Source organism: Misgurnus anguillicaudatus, chromosome 16 (genome assembly GCF_027580225.2).
Source record: "Misgurnus anguillicaudatus chromosome 16, ASM2758022v2, whole genome shotgun sequence".
Classification (NCBI taxonomy): domain Eukaryota; kingdom Metazoa; phylum Chordata; class Actinopteri; order Cypriniformes; family Cobitidae; genus Misgurnus; species Misgurnus anguillicaudatus.
This window is the reverse complement of record NC_073352.2, coordinates 14,630,966-14,653,717: the sequence shown is the minus strand read 5'-3', so window position 1 is coordinate 14,653,717 and position 22,752 is coordinate 14,630,966. Positions and strand designations below refer to the sequence as shown.

At 38.8% G+C, this 22,752-nt stretch overlaps 1 protein-coding gene across 4 annotated transcripts in view; it reads left to right on the top strand.

Annotated features, from left to right (window-relative positions):
- The window catches only part of pcdh11 (protocadherin 11), a 198,847-nt gene that overhangs the window by 5,460 nt on the left and 170,635 nt on the right, over positions 1-22,752 (top strand). For 2 of the 4 annotated variants that reach the window (XM_055177980.2, XM_055177979.2), the window contains exons 2-3: positions 2,246-2,826; positions 9,343-11,829. In XM_055177980.2, coding sequence (XP_055033955.1) covers positions 2,281-2,826; positions 9,343-11,829 — 3,033 coding nt within the window. In that variant the 5' untranslated portion in view covers positions 2,246-2,280. Of the gene's footprint in view, positions 1-2,245; positions 2,827-9,342; positions 11,830-16,969; positions 18,654-22,752 lie in introns of those variants that run through there. The other 2 variants (XM_055177982.2, XM_073854157.1) reach the window with 2 other exon arrangements.

Here is a 22,752-nt window from a genome sequence, read left to right as displayed (position 1 = left end):
TGTCATGTAAATAGTGTGAATGGTGCTCGTCTGCCCAACAAACCTCTAATGAGTCCCTACAGTCCAGCCTGAAAGGGCTCTCGGTAAAAATCAGGACATCCTCCGTCAGAAGAGACTCGAGTACACACTTTTGCCAAATGGCTAAACATTGTGTGTTTATAGTCGTCATTCTTTTTGATCTTGAAATCTTCTTGCTACAAGACCAAGTAGCACTGCTGCAGCATGTGAAGCAAACCTCTTTATGCTGTACATAGTTGCTATAGTTGAATAATTAATTTCCTAGATATTAGATATAGCTGCTTTAAAACTGAAAAAAATGTAAAGCTTTGTGTAGTTATATGCTATTATTAAAGGCGGAGTCCATGATGTTTGAAAGCCAATGTTGATATTTGAAATCACCTAAACAAACACGCCCCTACCCCAATAGAATCTGGACCTTCTGTTGATAGACCCGCCCCACACATACGCAACCCGGCATTTGATTTGATTTGATTGGCTATAAGTGTGTTTTGGTAGTCGGCCCGTCTCCTTTTCCAACGCGTTTTTCAAACATCGTGGACTCCGCCTTTAATACGTGAGTCATTTTGACATTTTACTTGTGAATACAGACACGCTATAACACATTTAAACAGAAATAGCAGTGCATGGAAAACTCCTAACAATACTAAGTGTCTAGAAGTGTTCGGCATCTCCCCACCAGTTTTCAGTGACCTAGTTGAGTTGTTGGCACATTGTTAAAGCCTCAGCCCTCTGGCTACTTTTATTTATATAATGCCCTGACAGGATTTGTGTAGCCATCGCGCAAGTTGGCAACAGACACTGAAATGTTGATTCATAAATCATGTCTTGGTGCTTATGGCTTGCTTCTATTCTTCTGAGGGATGTTAATAGTCTTTAAAACTTTCTTTTATGCAGATGCACATTATTTATTAGCAATTAAACTTTTGTTAACCTTTTTTTCCCATGCACAGATGACAGCCTTAATAAAAACAAGGGTTATGCTCAAACATATATAATTTTGTAATGTACTGAAAACGGATTAGATGATTGTGGCTGTCCCTGCATGGATCCATCCATATTTATTATTTGAATAAAATATGGTTGGCCATTTAGTATTGTTGTGTTTTATGGAAAACAGGTCTTACAGGTTTGAAACAACATGAAAAAATGAGTGATGACAGTATGTATTTTGTTTTTTTAAGGTGTGTGTGTGGGGGTGTTTATGGTGTTAGTAGTAAAAAATTGTGTGTGTCAAGAGTAGGCATGAGATTTTGGCGGTATAATAGCCTTAAGCAAAATACCACCATTTCATGGCGAAATTGCAATTGCAACAATAAAATGTGTTCTTTTCAAATGTCTGCATATGCAAACAATAACTTTTCAACTGGATGCAAGTGAAATAATTAATATTTTTAAGCAACAAGTATGCCAGGTAAAAATAAATCCTTTAAAGTATAATATTCATTCATTCATATATATATAATGTGAACATCAAAACGATTACACATTTTAATTATTAAATTAATTTAGTTAAAAAAAACACCTTGGAGACGGTATTGCAGAAAAATTTGGTGGTTTTGAAACCTTAACTTTTTAAAACCTTTGTATACCGTACTTTCCGGACTATAAGGTGCACCGGAGTATAAGCCGCATAATTCAAAAATGCGTTATTAAGACGAAATAGCATATATAAGTCACAGTGGACTATATGTCGCGTTTATTTAGAAAATAATTTCACTGAATCCAAGCCGAAGAACAGACATTTAATCTGGAAAGGCAAGTTATTCAACTAAACAATAGCAGACAGAGCAGCAGGCTGAATAGATGTCTGTACGTTAAAGTAATATTATCAGTTACTTAAACGATAAACCATAGCATACAGAACTTACCTGGAAGGTTGAATAGACTAAATTAACCGAACAAGCCAACTAGCTTGAAGTTCGCATACTCGTCATTCCACATTACAAAACCCATTGAATTACATAAATACAGAAGCAGCATATGGGGGATTCTCGCGGCGGTAATGTTGTCTCTTGCCTCATAAATGTCAAAATTAATTCATACTGACTTACTAGGCGCACCTGACTATAAGCCGCAGCACCAAAAAACGCGGCTTATAGACCGAAAATTAAGGTACCTTCAAACCAGTAACCGGCCCATGAATAGTGAAAACCATTTTATAGCTTTTAAGTTATACTTCATAGCTGTGAATATGATCTTTTTCTCTCCTATCTTTTTGTACTAGACTTGCAGATCTTTGAAGAGAGTATACCACCTGCCATGATTATGGACTTGGCAATTGAGGCCCATGTTTTGGTGGTTTTACTCACCTGCCTCTTCTTGATGTGCCGGGCTCAAGAGAAGGACTATACGGTAAAAGAGGAGCAGCCTGAAAATGTCCGTATCGGAAACCTGCGCAAAGACCTCAACTTGAACCTAGATCCAAACATCAAACTGTCTTCTGCGCTGCAGTTTAAACCCGTCTACAAGACGGGCGACGTGCCTTTGGTGAAAGTAGAAGCCAGCACGGGAGAGATTTTCACCACAGCCAACCGAATCGACCGTGAGAAGCTCTGCTCCGGAGTCTTCACCGAGAAACGCTGCTTTTACGAGATCGAGGTCGCCGTGTTACCCGACGAGATTTTTCGTCTGGTCAAGATCCGTTTCCTCATCGAAGACATCAATGACAACGCACCGCTGTTCCAGTCTACGGTCATCAACATCTCCATTCCTGAGAACACGGCCATCAACAGCCGTTATCCCGTGCCCTCTGCGTTTGACCCTGATATAGGAATCAATGGGATTCAACACTATGAGCTTGTCAAGGTGAGTTCAACACTAAGCTATGATTTATTACAAGACATTGCCGTTTTATGTTCCCTTAATATCCAAAGTAATGTGGAATACAAATGTTTTTGGCTCAAGGTTTAAAAGTAATTTGCTCTTTGTTTAAGGTAAGTTGGTAATTGCACCAAGATTTATAGGAATATTGTGTAATTGATGCGTTCTGGAAAGCCACGTAGTGTAATATCCTCCGTGGCTTAATATAGACCAAACCTGAAAGTAGGATAATGTTATGCAGTCCATTATCATGTATACAGTAGCTAATGTGTTGCAAATCAATTTCATTTGCACATTTTCCTCCATATTTGGTATATGTGTCCCTGCATGTAAATTCGCTGAGATTAGGTGCGCCAAAGTTTGATTTCACTCTTTAGTCAGTCATATTAAAGATATCAAGGTCATATTTTCACCAAATGTTCCTCACAATATGTATGATGATTTTATATACAAAACAGTAAATCACAAAAGAAAAGACTTTAGAGTTGGTTTTCGCAGTCTGGGTCACATATGTTACCAATGAGGCATTCATCCCAAAATTAATAAAAGGTCTGTCACACAAAACATACTCGCAAACGTCCAGGCTGTCAGTCAAAATACAAAAGATTTCAATGTAAAATATGGTTCAACCAGCGAACAACTATTCCCTTTGGAAAGGTTGCCCTGTATTTTAATTAAAATCCAAATACAGCATGAAATTCAAATACAGCGTGAAACAAAGAACCCAAGACTGTCATTAAAGTGTGAAAGAGTAATTTGTACCTTTTCTTTTGAGAATTAGCAAAATCCTTGCTTTCCATGTCTGATTAAGTTACCAATTTGCATTTTTAAACAGTCTCGCTCTGCCAAGACATCTCAGCAGCAGCACTCTCAATTGCTTGTGCTTGGAAAGTGACCAGTGCTGTGCCACATAAAATTACAACAAATATGTACAGGCTCTGTTGCCTTTCGGATGATTTAATTTATCCTTTGTCTACGAGCGTAGTGTTTCTTTTTATGAATCATACGGTACATGGGAGTTGGGTGTGAGGAGCTCTTAGTAAACAGAACCGGAAAGGCGGGATATATTTCATCCTCCCGCGAGCAGCATCTGGCCATGAATCTACTTCTCGGACCGCATTTGTAAGGTCCCACGAGAGTACAAATCCGAAGCTCCCTCGCAGTGATGGTTCAGACCGGCTCACCCTCGGCATGGAGCCTCGCGATTAGCATTGTGGGCCACAGCTGCCGCGCTCGTGGTAAGAGACTTCGCTCTGAAAGAGCCCTGATAGCAGTCCTTACCTATTCAAGTCATGTCATCAGGGAGGAAGCCCTCGCTTATGACACAGAGGGCCGTTATTGCCTATCCCGGTTTTAATTGCTGTGCCATATTAATTGTTCCATCAGCATTAGTGTTGCCGTGTCACCTGGAACGATGCACAGAAGCACCTTTGGACACTATGAAGGTCAGCTTAGAGAAAGTAATACCATGCATGACTGGAGGAGTGCTTTCCATTAAAAGAGATTTTATCACTTAAAGAGAACCTCTTTACAAGTCCTATCTGGAGGCATGTGGATCAGATCAGGCTCATGGGATGAAGATATTGACTTTTCTGTTGTGGGTTCCTCCCAATTCATTGTTATTTTTACTCTTCCATTTAAGCGCTCTAACCTCACATTAAGAAAGCAGTTCCTCTTCTTTTGAAGCCATTTGTGTGTTTTAATCACCTGAGACTTTTATATCTATATCTGCACTCCAGTCAAAACCTTTCAAGTGCACATTTATTTCTGTGGAGTCTCCATTGGATTATGTATTTTGCAAGTCAAGGTCAGCATTAAAGTCGTTTATTATTTTAATTATTCATGAGTGTTTTGGTTTTCGACTGATGCTGATTTGATATGGAGAAAAAACGAGAACAACTTAAATAATTTAGCAAAATGGTTATTTTATTTTAAAAGCCTTTGCTTCAAAGTGTGACAATGAGAGGAATGCAGTCGAACAATGCAGTAATGATCGGGCTGACAAGTGACATCGTAGTTTTATATCTTTTACACAAAAAAATCTCTTTACCTATCTTGCATCATATAAATGTTTATAAGTGGGGTTTTTCTAACAAAAACTCTTTGGAAGGTCTTAGGGTTTATGAAATAAATGTACCAATAATAAAAGTTATTAGCGCAAGCTATCAAAGCCAATAAACACTCATTAAAACAAAACGTTTAGCATTTATACCCCCCTGAGAAATAGTCTGGGTGAATGTGTAAAGAGTTTCAACTTTAAAGCGATGAGTGCAAACTAATTTCTATTAATGTTCTGGACAATAGTGGACGCTGGGGAAATTGTAGAAGATGGGTCTAATCATATTTCTCACTGTTATTTGCTTCCAGGTTCAATTTGAGTCTAATTGTTGGCCGAGTCTTCCGCCGCATTTGGACTGAGGCGACAGCTCTTGTGTTTGTCAAAAATGGCTTCAATTTGAAAGTTGATAGCAACGAAATAAAAACAGTAACATAATTTTCAGACAGTTCCTCATATTTTACTTTATATTCAACCGTGTTTCACCCTGCAGTGGTGCAAGGGTCTACAAAATATTCTGCAGAGATTCTCAGTTGTTGATACAGAGTTCATTCGAAATGGTTTCTGTAGAAGGTCATCTCATTGATTCATACAGCGGATGCTTTACTCAGTCTGCAAAGCTCAGAGCAACTGGGCCGGCACTATGCAAAATGAAATCCATTGATGTTAAAAATTCAGCTGTTAAGATAATGCTGTCTTTGGGTTATTTATAACTGACACTGGTTTTGCATAATATTTCTTGATTGCACTCTAGACATTTGGTTTTAGTTTAAGCAAGATTTTCTTACGCCCAGTTTTATCCTCTGTCAGTCATTTACCAATTCGAAGAAGATTTATCCCATGGGTCTCTATTCATGCTCTCTGGGTCATTTGGTATGAATATGTAGATTCTTACTCACTATGCGAAGTAATTTCAGACAATTGTCACTTTCTTGGGTGTGTGATTCATGTTCCTTCGACTCTACCTGGCTCTCTCTCAGGGTAATCAGAATTCCCCAGTCTCATTTTCTATGGGCAAGAATAGAAAAAAAAGATTGATCCTTCACATGCTTGTATAACCGTTTGGAAACCATACCCGTTAGCTAAACCATCTATAGTTAGCTTACTAGCAGAATGGCCATGTGTTCAACGTGCATACTGTATGTTTCATATCTGGATTTATCATGATCATAAAAGGACTGTAGTACAGATCAGCTGTTTACTTATTGATTCTGATATAAACCTCTAGTCGGTTTAGCTTAATTATGCTGAGATATTTGGATGTGCTAATGGACATGAATATGCAATGGACCGTTTCTGATGCTAAATTGATACAGTTTGTGTTTTTGTATGCGTTAGAAGTACTGACCTAGTATAAGACAGATGCCCAAATATGCCAAAAACCACCAAAGGATGTTATATCCTAGATTCAAGTCTGTTATAAATCAAGATACAATAAGTACTCTTTTGGGCTGTAAAATTGTTAAACTCTGGCAAAGGTTTGTCTTTGAGAATGCTGTTATATGTTTGACCCTGGACCACAAAACCAGTCATAAGTCGCATGGGTATATTTGTGGCAATAGTCAACAATATATTGTATGGGTCGAAATTATCATATTTTGAGAAGATTTTGATGTGTTTTGGTTAAGATATTGAACAAAGATGGTTTTGAAGGGCATAAAAGTAAATTTTTTCTGAGTTGGGTGTGTAAGTCACCAAATCCGATGTATAAATCTCAATTTCAAAAATTTACTCTTATAATTGGTTTTGTGGGTCACATGTTTTGTTATCTGTCTTCATATGCATGCAAAAAATACATGAAAGGGACAATAATGTATAGTATATTCATATGATGTAGCATAGCGTACTTTGTTGGTCAACTATAAAATTACATAATATAATATATTAATTAAGTTATTATATACTAGTCAACATTTAAAGTCTTAAAACCAATACCCATTACCCGTTCTTGTCTTAGGACAACTTTGATGAATGTTTTTGATCCACTTCAAATGTTGACTATTAATTAATTAATTAATTAAATGTGTATATTAATATAAATAATTATACTTGCTAGGTGGCTGCATGCATTGTGCCAGTAAGTGTTACTTTGTTAAAGGATTACTCCACTTAAAAAAAAATTCAGATAATTTACTCATGTTATCCAAAATGTTTATCTGTTTCTTTCTTTGTTCAGTCAAGAAGAAATTACGTTTTTTGAGGAAAACATTCCAGGTTTTTCTCAATTTAATTGGACCCCAACAGTTTACAGTTTCAATGCAGTTTAAAACTGCAGTTTCAATGCAGCTTCAAAGGGCTCTATAGATTCCAAACGAGGCATAAGGGTCTTATCTAACAAAACAATTGGTATTTTTGGCAGGACATTTTTTTATCCACAACTTCTCGTCTTCAACCAGTCGTGTGACGCACCAGCGCGACCTCACGTAATTGCGTAAGCATGTCGAAAAGTCACGCATTACATATATGAAGCGCACACTTGTGGACCATTTTAAACAATAAACTGACACAAAGACATTAATTAGTATCATTCCACATACAACAACGTCGGAAAGGTCCTCTTTCTCCACATTTCATACGGATAGTGCAAGACGAGAAGTTGTGGTTTAAAAGCCAAATTTTTTATTTGTCTTGCCGAAAATGACAATTGTTTTGCTAGATAAGAGGCTTATGCCAGTTTTTGATCATTATTTAGCCCTTTGAAGCTGCATTAAAACTGCAATTTTAAACTGTCAAGTGTTGTGGTCCAATAAAGTCTATTAAAATGAGAAAAAGCCTGGAATGTTTCCTCTAAAAACATAATTTCTTCTTGACTGAACAAAGAAAGACATCATCATTTTGGATGACATGGGGAGTAAATTATCTGGATTTTTAAAAAGAAAATAGAGTAATCCTTTAATACCAAAAAACATAATGTAAGCTTACCCTTAACACTGGAAATGCACATATCGTAATAACATTTGAAATATGTGCCTAGACGGAGCAATCTTTCCCAGCTTTCTGTGCAGCTACAAGCTTATCTCTTAAGGAAGTTGTTTTTTCTTGTTCTAGCATGAAAATGATTTTGGCTGAAAGAGCTTCAAAGAGCCTCTTTGTTTCACAAATGGGCTTGACTCTCGTTCAGGCACGGAGCATCGTTTCCCTGTCTCCCCTCTCGCCATCCATGTCCAGGGTCTAGCCTTACCATATAGCCTGATCTGCAATCATAAATATTACTGTAGGTCTAGTTGCGGTAGGAAGGCATTTACCAGGAACAGTCAAACCTGGTTTCTAATGGGGACTACATCCAGTATGCATTTGTTTTCATTTTCCTCAGGCTTTAGCTTCTTGATGGGGGCAAATGGAATCTTATCTCTTTGTTTCTGTTTCTTAGATGCCCTTCTCACATATGTAGTTGAAACTGCAGACGTCTTCTGTGCACTAATTCAGAGTCTTGCTAGTCAGGTGAAACAATACGTTTTTGTGTGCAGCAAAGCAGAATGCACAAGAGGATAGAACTAGAACTTTTTGTTTTATTAGTGCTACAGTATGAGATGCTATGGTGTGGCTTTGTAACTTGTATTAGTTTGTGAGTTTCTGCACTTTATGTAAAAAAAATGCAGTCTATGAAATTCAATTTCCTGTCGGATTGGTAAACAATTATTATTATTTTAAGCATTTTTTTATTTTTCAAGAAAATGAAAAGTAAGCAGGCTTGTTTAAGAGTCAGCAAAGGTTGGAGAAAAAGCTCAAGTATTTTATTAGGGTCAATAAAGACCTTGCTGCATGAGTTCAGACAGGAATATGTGAATTGATTTATGCTCACCCAAGCAAATATGGAATGGCACACAATAATTTCCTCTCCACCAAGCATATTTTGATTGCTTATAGCATTTTAGACTTATTCACTTTGGTAAGAGAGAGAGAAACAGCGGTCAGTTCATCGCATGTTGCACATAATTAGGTTTATAAGGTGCTGTATGTGCTTGTTTACTGCATGGGGTTCCAGTGTTTGCATAAGTCTTTACATCATAGGATCATATCCCCAGGATGAGCTTTCCAAGTAAATATTTTGAATTTTGAAAGCTTTTAAGGACCTCATGCTTTTTCTCATAGGATTAAAGAACTCAAAGCTTTGATTCGCAAACATCTGTTTAAAGTCTAAATAAACCTGCTGACTGAAACAAATTAGGGTGTTTATGTATTAAATGATATCATTGTTGTAACATGCATTTGCTCATATAAATAGTAGCACAAAAATATGTTTTAATCACATTTGATAATCAAATGATATTAATAACTAGAATAAAAATATTAATTAACAACTAATACAGAATCGAAAAAAATGTATGAGGTTCTAGTTTAAGGGGAGATGCCATTTAGCTACATAAATTATTAATCTTCTACTCTTGTACGGTTCTTTGTCATACCACAAATCATTTAACAAAATTTGTATTTGTGTTTTTCAGAGTGTGAGTGAATTCGGTCTTGACATCATCGAGACTCCTGAGGGCGACAAATGGCCCCAACTCATAGTCCAGCAGAGTCTAGATCGAGAGTTGAAGGACACCTTTGTGATGAAAATTAAAGTAGAGGATGGTGGCACCCCTCCAAAGTCCAGCACAGCCATTTTGCAGGTCACTGTTTCGGATGTGAATGACAATCGGCCAGTATTCAAGGACAGTGAAGTGGAGGTAAATGTTCCCGAGAATGCCCCAATGGGAACGTCTGTCACTCACCTTCACGCCACAGACGCTGATCTGGGATCCAATGCTCAGATTCACTTTTCCTTCAGCAACCAAATCTCCCCTGCCACTAAGCGACATTTCGCTATTGACAGCACAACTGGACTGATTACTGTCAAACAACCGTTGGACAGGGAAGTTAACCCGGTCCACAAGCTCATAGTGCTGGCCAGTGATGGAAGCTCTACTCCTTCAAGGGCTACAGTCATAGTCAATGTTACAGACATTAACGACAACGTCCCCTCTATAGATACACGTTACATAATGAATCTTGTTAATGGCACTGTGCTGTTGTCAGAAAATGCCCCGCTCAACACAAAAATAGCCCTGATTACTGTGACAGATCGAGATGCTGACCTGAATGGGAAAGTAACTTGCTACACAGATCACGATGTACCTTTCAGGTTGAAGCCGGTCTTCAATGACCAGTTTTTGTTGGAAACGGCCGCACTGTTAGATTATGAGACCACTCGTGAGTACGCCATTAGGATAGTCGCATCTGATTCTGGGAAACCTCCATTGAACACTTCGGCGATGGTTCTTATTAAAATCAAGGATGAGAATGACAATGCTCCGATTTTTCCTCAGCCAGAAGTCCAGCTGTCAATTCCGGAGAACAATGACCTTAAAACGCAGTTGATAAAAATCAGTGCCACAGATGCAGACAGTGGTTCAAATGCACTTATTATTTACAGTCTTGGCCCAGATGCTCCTGATGGGTTTAACATAGATCCGCGGTCTGGAATCCTTTCTGTTGTCAAAAGGCTGGATAGAGAGAAGCAAGAGAAGTATTCATTTACAGTCATTGCCAGGGATAATGGTTCTGCCCCTCTTCAAAGCAATGTCACGGTAAAGCTGATAGTCCAGGACCAAAATGACAACAGCCCAGCTTTTACCCATCCCGAGTACAACTTTTACGTGCCTGAGAACCTGCCTTTGTATGGGACAGTGGGATTGATCACCGTAACGGATGCAGATGCTGATGACAACGCAGTCGTCACCCTCTCACTCATCAATGGAAAGGACAATTTTATCATTGACCCCAAAACTGGGGTGATTAAACCAAACATCACATTCGACAGGGAGCAACAGAGTTCCTACACTTTTGTTGTCAAGGCTGTGGATGCGGGTGCAGTGCAAACCACCTCATATGCCCAGGTCACCATAAATGTTGTTGATGTAAATGACAATCGACCAGTGTTTGTCATCCCTTCCTCCAACTATTCATATGATCTTGTTCCTTCTACCACCAGCCCTGGGTCTGTGGTGACCAGAGTGTTTGCTATTGACAATGATACTGGAATGAATGCTGAGCTGCAGTATAGTATTATTAGAGGGTCGCCGAGAGGATTGTTTGCCATTGACAAAACTACAGGCAACATCACTCTGCAGGAAAAGATAGTAACAGCAGACCAAGGTCTCCATAGACTGGTGGTACAAGTCAAAGACCTAGGACAACCTGAATCTTTATATGCAATCGCCCTTGTTCATTTGTTTGTGAATGACACTGTCACTAACGCTACATTCATCCAGGAGCAGCTACGCAAGAGTTTGGAAACTCCTTTGGACCGAAATGTTGGTGACAACGATGTGATGCCTCAGACTAACGGTTATGTGATTGTTGTTATCGCTATAATTGCTGGGACAATGACAGTTATCCTAGTGATTTTTGTGACCGCTTTGGTGCGATGTCGACAGACGCCAAGACATAAAGTTGTCCAGAAGAGCAAACAAAGTGGCGAGTGGGTGTCGCCCAACCAGGAGGGTCGCCAGATTAAAAAGAAGAAGAAGAAGAAGAAGAGGTCTCCGAAAAGTTTGCTGTTGAATTTTGTCACCATCGAGGAACCCAAGTCTGATGACCCTACTCACGAGCACATCAACGGCACTCTAGACCTTCCTGTTGAACTTGAGGAGCAGACCATGGGAAAGTACAACTGGGCTACCACACCAACAACCTTTAAACCCGACAGCCCTGACTTAGCCAAGCACTACAAGTCAGCTTCTCCACAGCCGACATTCCAAATCAAACCAGAGACACCCGTGGCTCCCAAGAAGCATCACGTCATTCAGGAACTCCCACTGGACAACACATTCGTGGTGGGCTGTGACTCACTCTCCAAATGTTCCTCCAGCAGCTCTGACCCCTACAGCGTTTCAGAGTGCAGCTGTCAAGGGGGATTCAAGGCACCTGGGCAAATCCACACCAGACAGGTAATTCACAACTTCCTTTCTTAAACCACTCGCTGCTCCCGCTCCCATTTGTACTGTCCTTTTTTTAGCAAGATGTGGAATGATGGGTGACAGCCGCGTGTGCAGAGGTTCAATCACACAAAGGCAATAGGCAGTTAAAACCTAAAAATAAAAGTGGTTGTTTGTTGTATGGTTGGTTGCTTATATAAGAGTTTCACTTCTGTAATTTCCAAGACTGTAAGACTGGGGGAATATTGAAGACCGTTAAACTGGGGGAAAATATTTTGCAGTATTAGGAAACCAAGATGTTGGATAGCTTTTGATTCTAAAATGTTTTTCATTAATTCTAAATGGTAATGATTAGGAAAACATTTTGCATATGTGTGTGTGCGTGAGAGAAAAAAACAGGAGTGCTTGCTTACAGCGTTGAGATTACAGCTATGTTTGTTCTTGATTGACATGCCAAAACCAAGCATGCTTGACAGAAAACCAAACAAGATAGGGTTGCATTCCACAGGCGCAACTAAACAGATGCACACTGCTGAAACAATTGTTTCCCACAGAAATGTTTGATAGAACTCATTAGGGCTAAAACTTGCAGAATAGTCGGGAAAGACTGATTATTTTTTAAATAGAATTCAGAACCCAGTCCAAAAGAAACATTATAAGTTGTCTCTGAGGAAAATTGCCAGCATTAATGAGAAGAAAGTTCATTCGAATACTAGCATTGTATTCGGTGGCTCCCGAGAAGCTGTGCCAAATGCAAAATAGCTAATAAATAAAAGCAGGTGAGGGACATAAATGTAAATTGGGATGGAGAGAAAGGTTGCCTCACTGCAGCGACAGGTCTTTCTTGAGTGAGCCATGCTATTGTAGGTCAGAGAGATCAAGGTGAAGAGCTCAGGGACTGAAATTTAAATAGAAGCATATTCACTAATAGCTTGAAACATAATTTATTTTACCTATCAACTGCATGTTTTAATGACCAGGTAGGAGTCTGGAGCGTAGCCATTTTCTGTTAAAGCACTGGACTGAGGTCATGGCTCAGATACAAAACTGAGTATGTATAGTGACAGGATGGTATCTATGCAATCAGTTTCTAGTTTCCCAGAAAGATCTTCACAGATTCTGTTTGGAAAATGCTAAACACTCCGTCACAGTTAGTCCTTGTTTTTGTAATATCGTGTCATCCACACTGAGCTCTTGTCTTTATTGAGGAAAATCCCCCGCTGCATATTCCTCACAAATTACAGTATATCCACTCAGATACATTGTGTGCATGGTAATTTAAGGTGACACCCACACATAGCTGATGTTCCTTTTCCACCATGATGCCTTTAGTCAAAAGCAACGCTCTGCCAGAGTGCGTTATACATAAGCCTGCTTATATGGCGAGATTATGGGAAGACATATAATTCAGTTTACGTTTGTAATTTGACTTGCCAAGTCGCCCTGTTTTTTCCCCAAGTTCTTTTGTTTTGAAGTATGCAGAAATATCTGTTGAAGGTTTTGAAACCTTGCATCAGATTGCTGTTGGAATGTGTGTCATAAAGACGTAGTGTGGACTCCAGTCCAATTTAGTTTCCCAGGTGGCACGTCTGTCTTATACACTCCATAACATTAGCACTTCTATAGTTGTGAATCTTTATTTTTTATGTTTGTTTTTCGCAGAATTTAGTTGGCTGTTAGACCGCACCAGCTTTCTGTGCATTATAATCTACTAAGGCTAATTGCCCGAAACAAGATATCACGATCTCTCACTTCATTTACTGTAACATTTACACTCACAACCATAAAAAGAAAGATCTGTAATGTATCCTTACCGATATCCATCCCTGCAGTACCACAGAAATAGTGCATTACACAAACATTTTATTGATTTACCGGTAATGACAACATGGGTGAAATCTTGATCGACATGGATATAGTAAAAAAAGCCTTTATAGGTGAATATCCCCAACTGAAATTGGTTCTGCTTTAATATATGGTGTTTACATTTTTCTAGACATTAGGCTTAACAGTGCATGTTTTAGTGGTGTGTTTGTCATTCTGTGCATCCTAAGTGTAGCTGGTGACAGCTATAGACCATAGACATAAAACCATAACAGCCAACTGAACACCGAAGTATTGAGTCATCCCTAACTTAAAGTGCTTTTTATATAGTTTCTATCTAAATTAGGGCAGTGTGCTGCACCTTACATGAACCTGTGCATTGGACCATGTTTATTTTTGCATACACACACAGTATTAGATGTTGTCTTCAATTGATCTTCTTTAATATCTGTGGTTTACAACAGCTATGAGCCATTAGTGAACCACAAATGACATTACTGAACATGATCATGTCCCACACCCATTCGCTATATACTCAGTACATTAACTGTCATGTTTCATGGTAGACATAAAGAACCGACACTGTTAGAATAACTTAACTCTGTGACCTCATCCAAGCTGAGACAGATCACCATGATAAATAGACTAGTGAGAACATTTGTAGGGCCATTAAAAGACACATTTCTCCCAGGAAATGCTTGCTGGTGAAGGTCAATGGGATTCTTAACAGGACTGGGAATGATGTCAGCATCACAAAAAAGCTAGTCAAATACGACTTATTTATGGGCCATATGGCTCATAATACCGTTAGAGGTCCATTCTGCATTCAGTGCGCCATGAAAACATCTCTCCCATCTTTCACTCAACTCTGCCTGTCTTTCATCTCTTGTTCTCACATGGTGTTTTAGAGGTCAATCCGCCCGATGGTGTTGGGACTGAATACTCGCTTTAGTTGTGCAGATCAAGAAACTGCCCCTGTACTTGACTGATCCCTGGCAGGGCCATGAATATGCAAGAAAGCTAGCCGAATCAAAAGCTACAGTATAGGGCATCTACATTCAGAGCAGGGGTGTGTTCGAGGTCAGTGCTACCTTATGTTGCATCCCAACCCTGTTTCCTTTCAAATCGGTTTGAATATGCCCTCGACAGACTATGGGGTCTCGCAGTCAAAACATTTTCTTTGCATTGGACTTCATGGTGCATTCAATATTTCAAAAACATCATAAAATATTTTAGAGGATGTCCTTGAGTCCACAGTTTGTGCTCTCACCAACATGAGTTTCAATAATTCAGATTCCACTTCAATTTTGATTCTCATCGGGTGTAGGGCAGATGTGCCTGGATTTCTAACTCAACACATTTTTAAGAACATGAAGTGATTGATTTCTCTCTCTCTCTCTTTCTCTCTCTCTATTGATTATCTCCAGTTGTGTCAAACTCCAAGCGTTTTCTACTGCGTTTAACCCATCAGCAGTTCTTGTGCATCTCAGTCTTTAGAAATATTGTGTATGTTTAATATGTTCACATACTTTTTAGCCATCTGATTAGGCCACCGATAGTCGCTTCTCCTTCATAAGTGAATTTAAATTTCTCCATTAATATTTTTGCCTGGAGGCAGAGCCACGTTTGATTTCTTTTCCACTTTGATATCCCTGTCATTACATCACAGTTTTTAATAAGCCTAATGTCTTTAATTGACATTTGTCAGCAGACATGCCACAGGTCACTTTGAAACTTTTACAAACATGGCCTGTGTATCGCAATGATCCTGATAAACCTGCCCAGCTAATTCAGACTCAATACCGAACCATTCTTAAAGGGATAGTTCGGACAAAAATGAAAATGACCACATGATTTACTTAACCTGAAACCATATGAGATACATATGTCCATAATTTTTCAGACAAACACATTTTCGGTTATTTTAGAAAATGTCCTGGCTCTTAACAGTTGGAAACGGGGTCTACTTCCAGAGTCCAAAAAATGTGCATCCATCCTTCACAAAAGTAATCCAAATGGCTCCAGCAGGATAAATACACGTCTTCTGATGGTACTCAATGTGATTTTGTAAGAAAAATTTTCATATTTAAAACGTTACAAACTATAATAACTACTTTCAGATAACGTCGCCATCTTACCGTGGGTTCACACCAGACGCGGTAGAGGCGGCAAAAACGCACTCTCCGCGTGTAGTTGGATGCTTAAACATTTGAGTTTACTCGCTTCATTCGCGCGTGAAAGCCGCACGTGAAATTCTAGTCAGACATTTGAGACATTCACGCTAAAAATTGTGTCATGGGAGGGGCTTCTGCGACTCCGCTCACTTCCTGTAATCACATCACTACTAGATCAAGCTCCTGATTGGTTAACGCGGTGTATTTTTCTGCCAAAGTTTTGATTTTTCAACTCGCGCGTTTCCCGCGGCAATGCTCAATTCGCACGAACTAGATGCGCAAATGAGGTGGAATCGCGTCTTCCACGCTGCGGTTAATGCCTCATTCGCGCCGCGAGACCTCCAGACACGCGTAAATGCATATTTACATTGACTTAACATTGAAATCACTTGCGCTTGACGCCTTTACCACAGCTGGTGTAAACGCAGCATTAGACTCCTCTGCATAAGGAGTTGCGAGATTCTTTTCGCACCGGATCTTGCGCATCGTACGCTACTATCTGGTGAATCAATTTTGGGATTTTTTACTGGAAGCTAGTTATTACAGTTTATAGCATTTTAAAATTAGATTTTTTTTACATAATCACATCGATTACCATCAGAAGGCCTGTATTTATCCCCCTGGAGTGAGTTGGGTTACTTTTGTCGAGGATGTATGCAAGAAGACTTGAAAAAGGTGGACCCTATTTCTAACTGTTATTAAGCCTGGAAATGCTGGGACGTTTTCTAGAGTAACTTAAAATGTATTCTTCTGAAAAAGGGCGAGACAATCATGTGTAATTTTCATTTTTGGCCAAACTATCACTTTAATAGCTAGACACGAGCCTCCTGTTGTCATCAGTGAATGAGTGTTGCTGTAGTGTGGTGGATGTAACGTTACATTTTAAGCAAAAAAAGCAATTTGGTATAACTTTTGCACCGACTAGTCACCCAGTAACACCTAGCATTCTTCAAGGTAAATCTAACAAGAACACTAAAACTGTCTGTTCCTTGCAGAATGCTATCTTTCTCACTCTCTCTCTCAATGTATGCACTGTATATGTCCAGAGAGAGATGACTTCATTATCATCTTACACAGTACATACTGCAGCTTAGCTACCCGAATGATTTTGTAACTTCAATTTCCCTATATCTGTCTGTCTCTCTATATTACAGGAGACGGCACTGAACCCACCACTCTATGGCACACACTGTGGCACAGGTACAGCTCGCTCCCACAGGATAAAAATCAATCTCTAGCTGCCATTTCCTAAAGAGGGGCAGGGAGGGAGAGGAAGGCCCTCACCGAAGAGGTGAAAACACAAACCGTACCCATTCTCCAGCCTCAAACGAGGCCTGGAACAAACCGGCAGACTAATTTGACTGTCCGAGGCTCGGCCGAAACTCTGCTTGTGAACCGTAGGAGGTTTGAAATGCTTTGTTAAACCCTTTTGTCCTCATTCACCGGTCTCACCGAATAGGGCACAAGAGACTCGCCTATAGCATTTTTACACTCTTCTGCTTATCCAAATGGAACACGAATACGGCAAAGACCTCTGTATAGGATGTTTATGTAGATATGTATTTATGTATACGCAGCACAGGTCCTTGTTGTCTGTGTTTATTTATTGATTTTATGTTGAGTTTTTTTTTTTTTTTGACTGACTGACGCATTAGACAAAGTTCGATGAAACTTTGATGTGCCTGGTGCTTGTTTCTCTTCTATTTTTTATGAATATATTTATCGTTTGCTCACATGCTGTTACTGTATAATTTGTGCTCGCAAAGGACAAATGTGTTACTGCCGGAGTTCACGTGATACAACGCACCCTTTATCCCTCCTCTCCTATCGGCACTGTCCCGCACTGTTCAGCGTGTGGCTGACATCGTAATGCGTGGCCCTAAATAGGAGGTACCAACACACCACGGTAGACTTTAGCACTGATTTCCTCCAAATTTCTTATAAAGCCCAAATGCTTCGCTAAGCTGCAATCACCTGGTTCCCAATCAAAGAATTGTCTTGTACGCAGTAGAAAGGGATACCAGATGTGACCTTTATATGTTGTCTGTTGTAGTCAGCTTATAAAACCAGAGCCAATATAACCTGTGAGATGTATTTAACTGGTTTTGAATAGAAAGCCTCTGGCGATCTGTTATATGAGATGGTAGGTTTTAGTTACATCACCTGGGTGTTTGTATATCCTCAATCTGACATGCTATGTATTCATGCTGCATAAAAAATAAAAAAGTAGACAGTACAATACTGAGCACGATTAAGTGGACTATTCAGATTATATGTGAACAGCAATAAGTTTACAGTAAAACAAGAATTCACCTAACATGAGCACTTTAAAGTATTGATCACAAGATGTATTTTGTAAGACTTTACAGTTTGCAATTTCTGTCTGGAATAACAATTACATTTGAATACAGGACTAATAAATTGCTTTAATGAATAGCACTTTTGTTAAAACAGTAAGCCGGTGGAGTGATGTGTAGAAATGTCTTTGGGCCCAATTGTTTGACCTCGTATTCCTGCGGAGGTATCTTGTGTCTTAATGGTGTCAGATATATTGCTCCGGAGTTAGAAACACACAATGATTCGTTCGTAGAAATCCAGCACTGTGCAAGAAACAGACTTGCGTAAATATTTGCGATAGACAGAGAAAGAGAGAAAATAAAAGATATGGAAAGAATGTTTTTAATGTAAGGGAGATGGACTCATCACTTTCATGAAATATGAAGCACCTTACATTATCTTTGTAATTTACTTTAATTTGCCAACGTGTGAAGTAAACTGTATATAATTGTTTTATGTATGTTTGAGCTTTCAAAGTTTATTAAAGTCTTTTGCATTGTATTGCTCATTTTCATGCATCATTTATTAATTAATCTATATGTTTGGTATTATTTTATTTACTGTATTTCTTTACTGTAAAGCTAATATTTCTGGGTCACACTGGTTTACTGTTGTCTAGCATTGACTTGCAGGTGGCATGCAGAGGGATAAATGCTTAATGCAATAAACAAAGTACAATACAATACTTTAAATCACGTATTTGTTTAATAGTCAGATGATAACTAAATTAATATCTTGTCAATGTCAAATGCTTCCCATATGTTTTCTTAGCCAAATTAGGCAGATGCCAACATGAGCAGGTTACGTGATGTGCCTTTATCCATAAAAGCCATAAACAAAGCTATACAATGTACAAAACAATATACGACCCAGGCTAGGTTAAATGTAGGATTCCTTGCAACAAGAATAAACATGGTTTGTACTGTGAATCATTGACTCAAAATTACAACAACTTCAAGTAATTTTAACAGATATTCCAGCCAAATATCAAAAATTACTCACCCTCAGGCCATCCAAGATACATATGTCCAAACACATTTTGAGTTATTTTAGTAAATGTCCTTGCTTTTCCACGCTTTATAATGGTAGAAAACGGGGATCAGGGAACAACAACTGGCTTAAACCCTCGAAAAGTGCATCCATCCTTCACAAAAGGAATCCGCATGGCTCCAAGGGGTTAATAAAGGTCAGGGTTCCCACGGGTTCTTGAAATCCTTGAAAGTTTGTGAATCTGGGGGAAATAATTGAAGGCCCCGGGAAGTTTTTGAAAATATACATACATAGATACAGGTAATTGAAAGCGCTTGAATCTATTTTATGCAAGAAGTTTTTTTGGAAAAAAAATATTTTATTCCCTGTGTAGTGTAGGATAATATCATAAAATTTCTAGCCTTTTAAGCACACGTGCTAAACTGTTTAAACTGCTATACTTTCTGCATCCCTAATGCCGTCTTTCACAATATTTCAGATAGCGATATACTTCCTGGCACCCGCGTCATCCTGTCTTTGTCATTAAGCCTCACTATTGGTTGAATTTGATTTACACATTCAGACAAACTTACCCCTTGAGGCATCCGCAAAGTGTCATCATCGCAGTGACACAGCACAAGTTCCCTCAAAGAAGAGCTGTAACAATGGGTTAGGGTTATCTTAAAAGGTAGCACGATGTAACCTTGCTCTCACTTGAAATGTGTCCCCACATTTAATCCTTGAATTTTAGTGTATTGGACCTGGAAAGTCCTTGGAAGGTCCTTGAATTTGAAGTTAACTAAGGTGTGGGAACCCTGTCTTATGAAGTTAATAGATCCGATTTTGTAAGAAAAATACCCATATTTCAAACTTTTAAACTATAATACCGGTAACTAGCTTTTGGTAACGACACCATATTGGACTCGATTCAAGAGGTGACGATTCATGAGAGTCACTGCACAACTTACCTTTGGCAACCAACGCTCACTACAATAAAACTCTTGCGTGAATCGTGTAAGTCCAAGATGGCTTCATTACCGGAAGCTAGTTATTACGGTTTATAAAGTTTGAAATATATTTTTCCTACAAAATCGCATTGATTACTCGCAGAAGACCTTTATTAACCCATTAAAGCCGTGTGGATTAGTCTGGATTGATGCACTTTTTGGGGGTTTAAAGTCAGAAGCTGTTCCCTGATTCATGTTTTCAATCGTTAAAAAGCAAGGACACTAAAATAAATAACTTGAATAACTCCAAATGTGTTTTTCTGAAAGTTAATAGACATATGTATCTCAAATGGCCTGAGGGTGGGTAAATCATGGAGTAATTTCAATTGATATTTGGCTAGAGTATCACTTTAATACATTTTAATATTTACTAGGCTCAACAATTATCAATCAGTTGATAACGTATTATGCATCTATTAAATATATTAAGTGTGACATTTAAAAAAAATATTTTTAAGGCTCCATGATCACACAACTAAAGTTTTCATCGTGCATTTGTTAGCCGGCCCAAGAGTCGACCACTATTTCATTGTATGTGGTTTCAAAGCAGCTGCTCCAGAAGTTCACATGAAAGAGGAGAGAAAAATTAGAAGCAATGGAAAACAATTTAATTGCTTATCAAAGTAACTTTATATTGCAAGCCTGGAGAGCTAATCATTTCCCTTGAGGGAAATATGTCCTTGGTGATTAGAGAAAATGGTGTACATGCACTACGGTGAGCTTGTATCTTTTTTTCACAGAGAGTGTGCAAATGTCAGCCCGCTATTAATAGCTCAATGTAAACTCTCAATGTGCCAAAATCTTTGAACATTCGTGAATATGTTGGCATGCGTGCTTTTCCCTGAGAACTGTTTCTGAATAATGAGACTAACACTGCTCGCTGCTTGCATCAGCTTGCACAAGTGTTTGGCATAAATATAAAGCATTTTTACATGATATATATACAATGAACTGCACACACAATCTTGTGTCCAGTAGTAGGTAAGCGATAATGTACAGTCAGCAGGCTGCTGCTACTCTGCAGCTACTTGCCAAACAAATAAATAAATTGACATGAAATATTGATTTGAGTTAAAATATTTGTTTTATGTGAGAAGAAACTGCAAAGTACAGTTTCGCCTGGGACAATGGTCTTTACACTATATATATATATATATATATATATATATATATATATATATATATATATATATATATATATATTACAGATTACCTCGTAATAATTTCTATTAAATCTTTGGATTTAAAGAATGGGCAAAAAAGGATCATTCACCAGATTGGTATCCATCTGGGGATTTGGAGCTATGTAATTTATTCTTCAAATTTACATTTACAGTTTGGTGTAGTTTCTCGTGTTGGCATGGCTTGCATGGTAGCATTGAGCTGAAATGTGTGATTTGTTTGACAGCATTGAACAGAACTAGAATTCCCATTGAATGAAGTCCAACAAATACTACCTGCATGATGTGGATTATAGGGTCCCATGTTGTGCACACAAAGCTAACATACCTCTGCACGTTTGCTCGTGATCTAATAAAGCAGTTGTCAATAAAGGGACTGGTTAACGGCGTCTGTAAACGAACAGGCACAATAATAGTGTTGCCGCAGGGATTGACCTGTTAGCCCAGAACAACCTTGGACATGTTAATGCATTAGCACATGATTGTGCGGAGTAACCCCTTGTACCCTCTGATTGCACTTTTACGTTCACTTCAGACCTCGCATAATGTTATTCCAAAAATCATTGCCTACGCAACACTTTTGCTATTTCACTTTTGCTTTATGTTATTTAGTATGTGTTGAAGGGCAAGAGTAACTGCATAAATGCATGAATTATTACAAAAAACAAATAAATGGTTGAGTTTAACTGTGTTCAGTTTAAGGAAACTTGATGCTTGTAAATGCAAGACATTGTGCAATGGAATTGCATTGCTTTACAAGGAGTCTGAATGCTTATGAAAGTACCTCTCTGGCAGGTGCTGACTAAAGGAGTATTGCACCAAAAGAGAGCTCATGAATTAATAAACCGCCGGACTTCAGAATGACAAAATGTATCTTGAGTAGGACAGACCGGGGATCAGATTGCTGAGAAAGTGCAACAAAACATATGTCTTGAGATCGTATTTATAATTCATATTGATCATATCCTGTGTCCTCAGTATTACATCACATACGGGGCAGAATGGGGCCGGGGATTTGAGGGTACGGGAGAGTCATCCGTCGTTATAAATGATCAGGTACACGGGGGAATTACAGTACCGGTTACTGCAGACCGAGAATATTGCGTCCAGGCCCCAAGGGCTTTACTGATTATCTCTATGTAGTGCTATTTATGCAGTTTCTGTGCAGTGGTGTAGGAAACCGGAAGATGGTCCCTGACTATTATTTGTTCTCAAGTCAGAGCTGAACAGTCCCGCTGCCAAATCTCTGCCAGACTGAATAATTCAATCATTCTCGCGCAGCTGCCGTGTATTTTTGCGCGTTTAAAATCAGTGCAGGGTTCTCGAAGACGCTGGCTGTCTCTGTTGCTTGTTATAAACGTGCCCGTTGGTTAAAAGTGCAACTGTATAAATATTCACAAGCTACACAGTTGAGTATTTTTAGGCTGCATTGATTTACATACA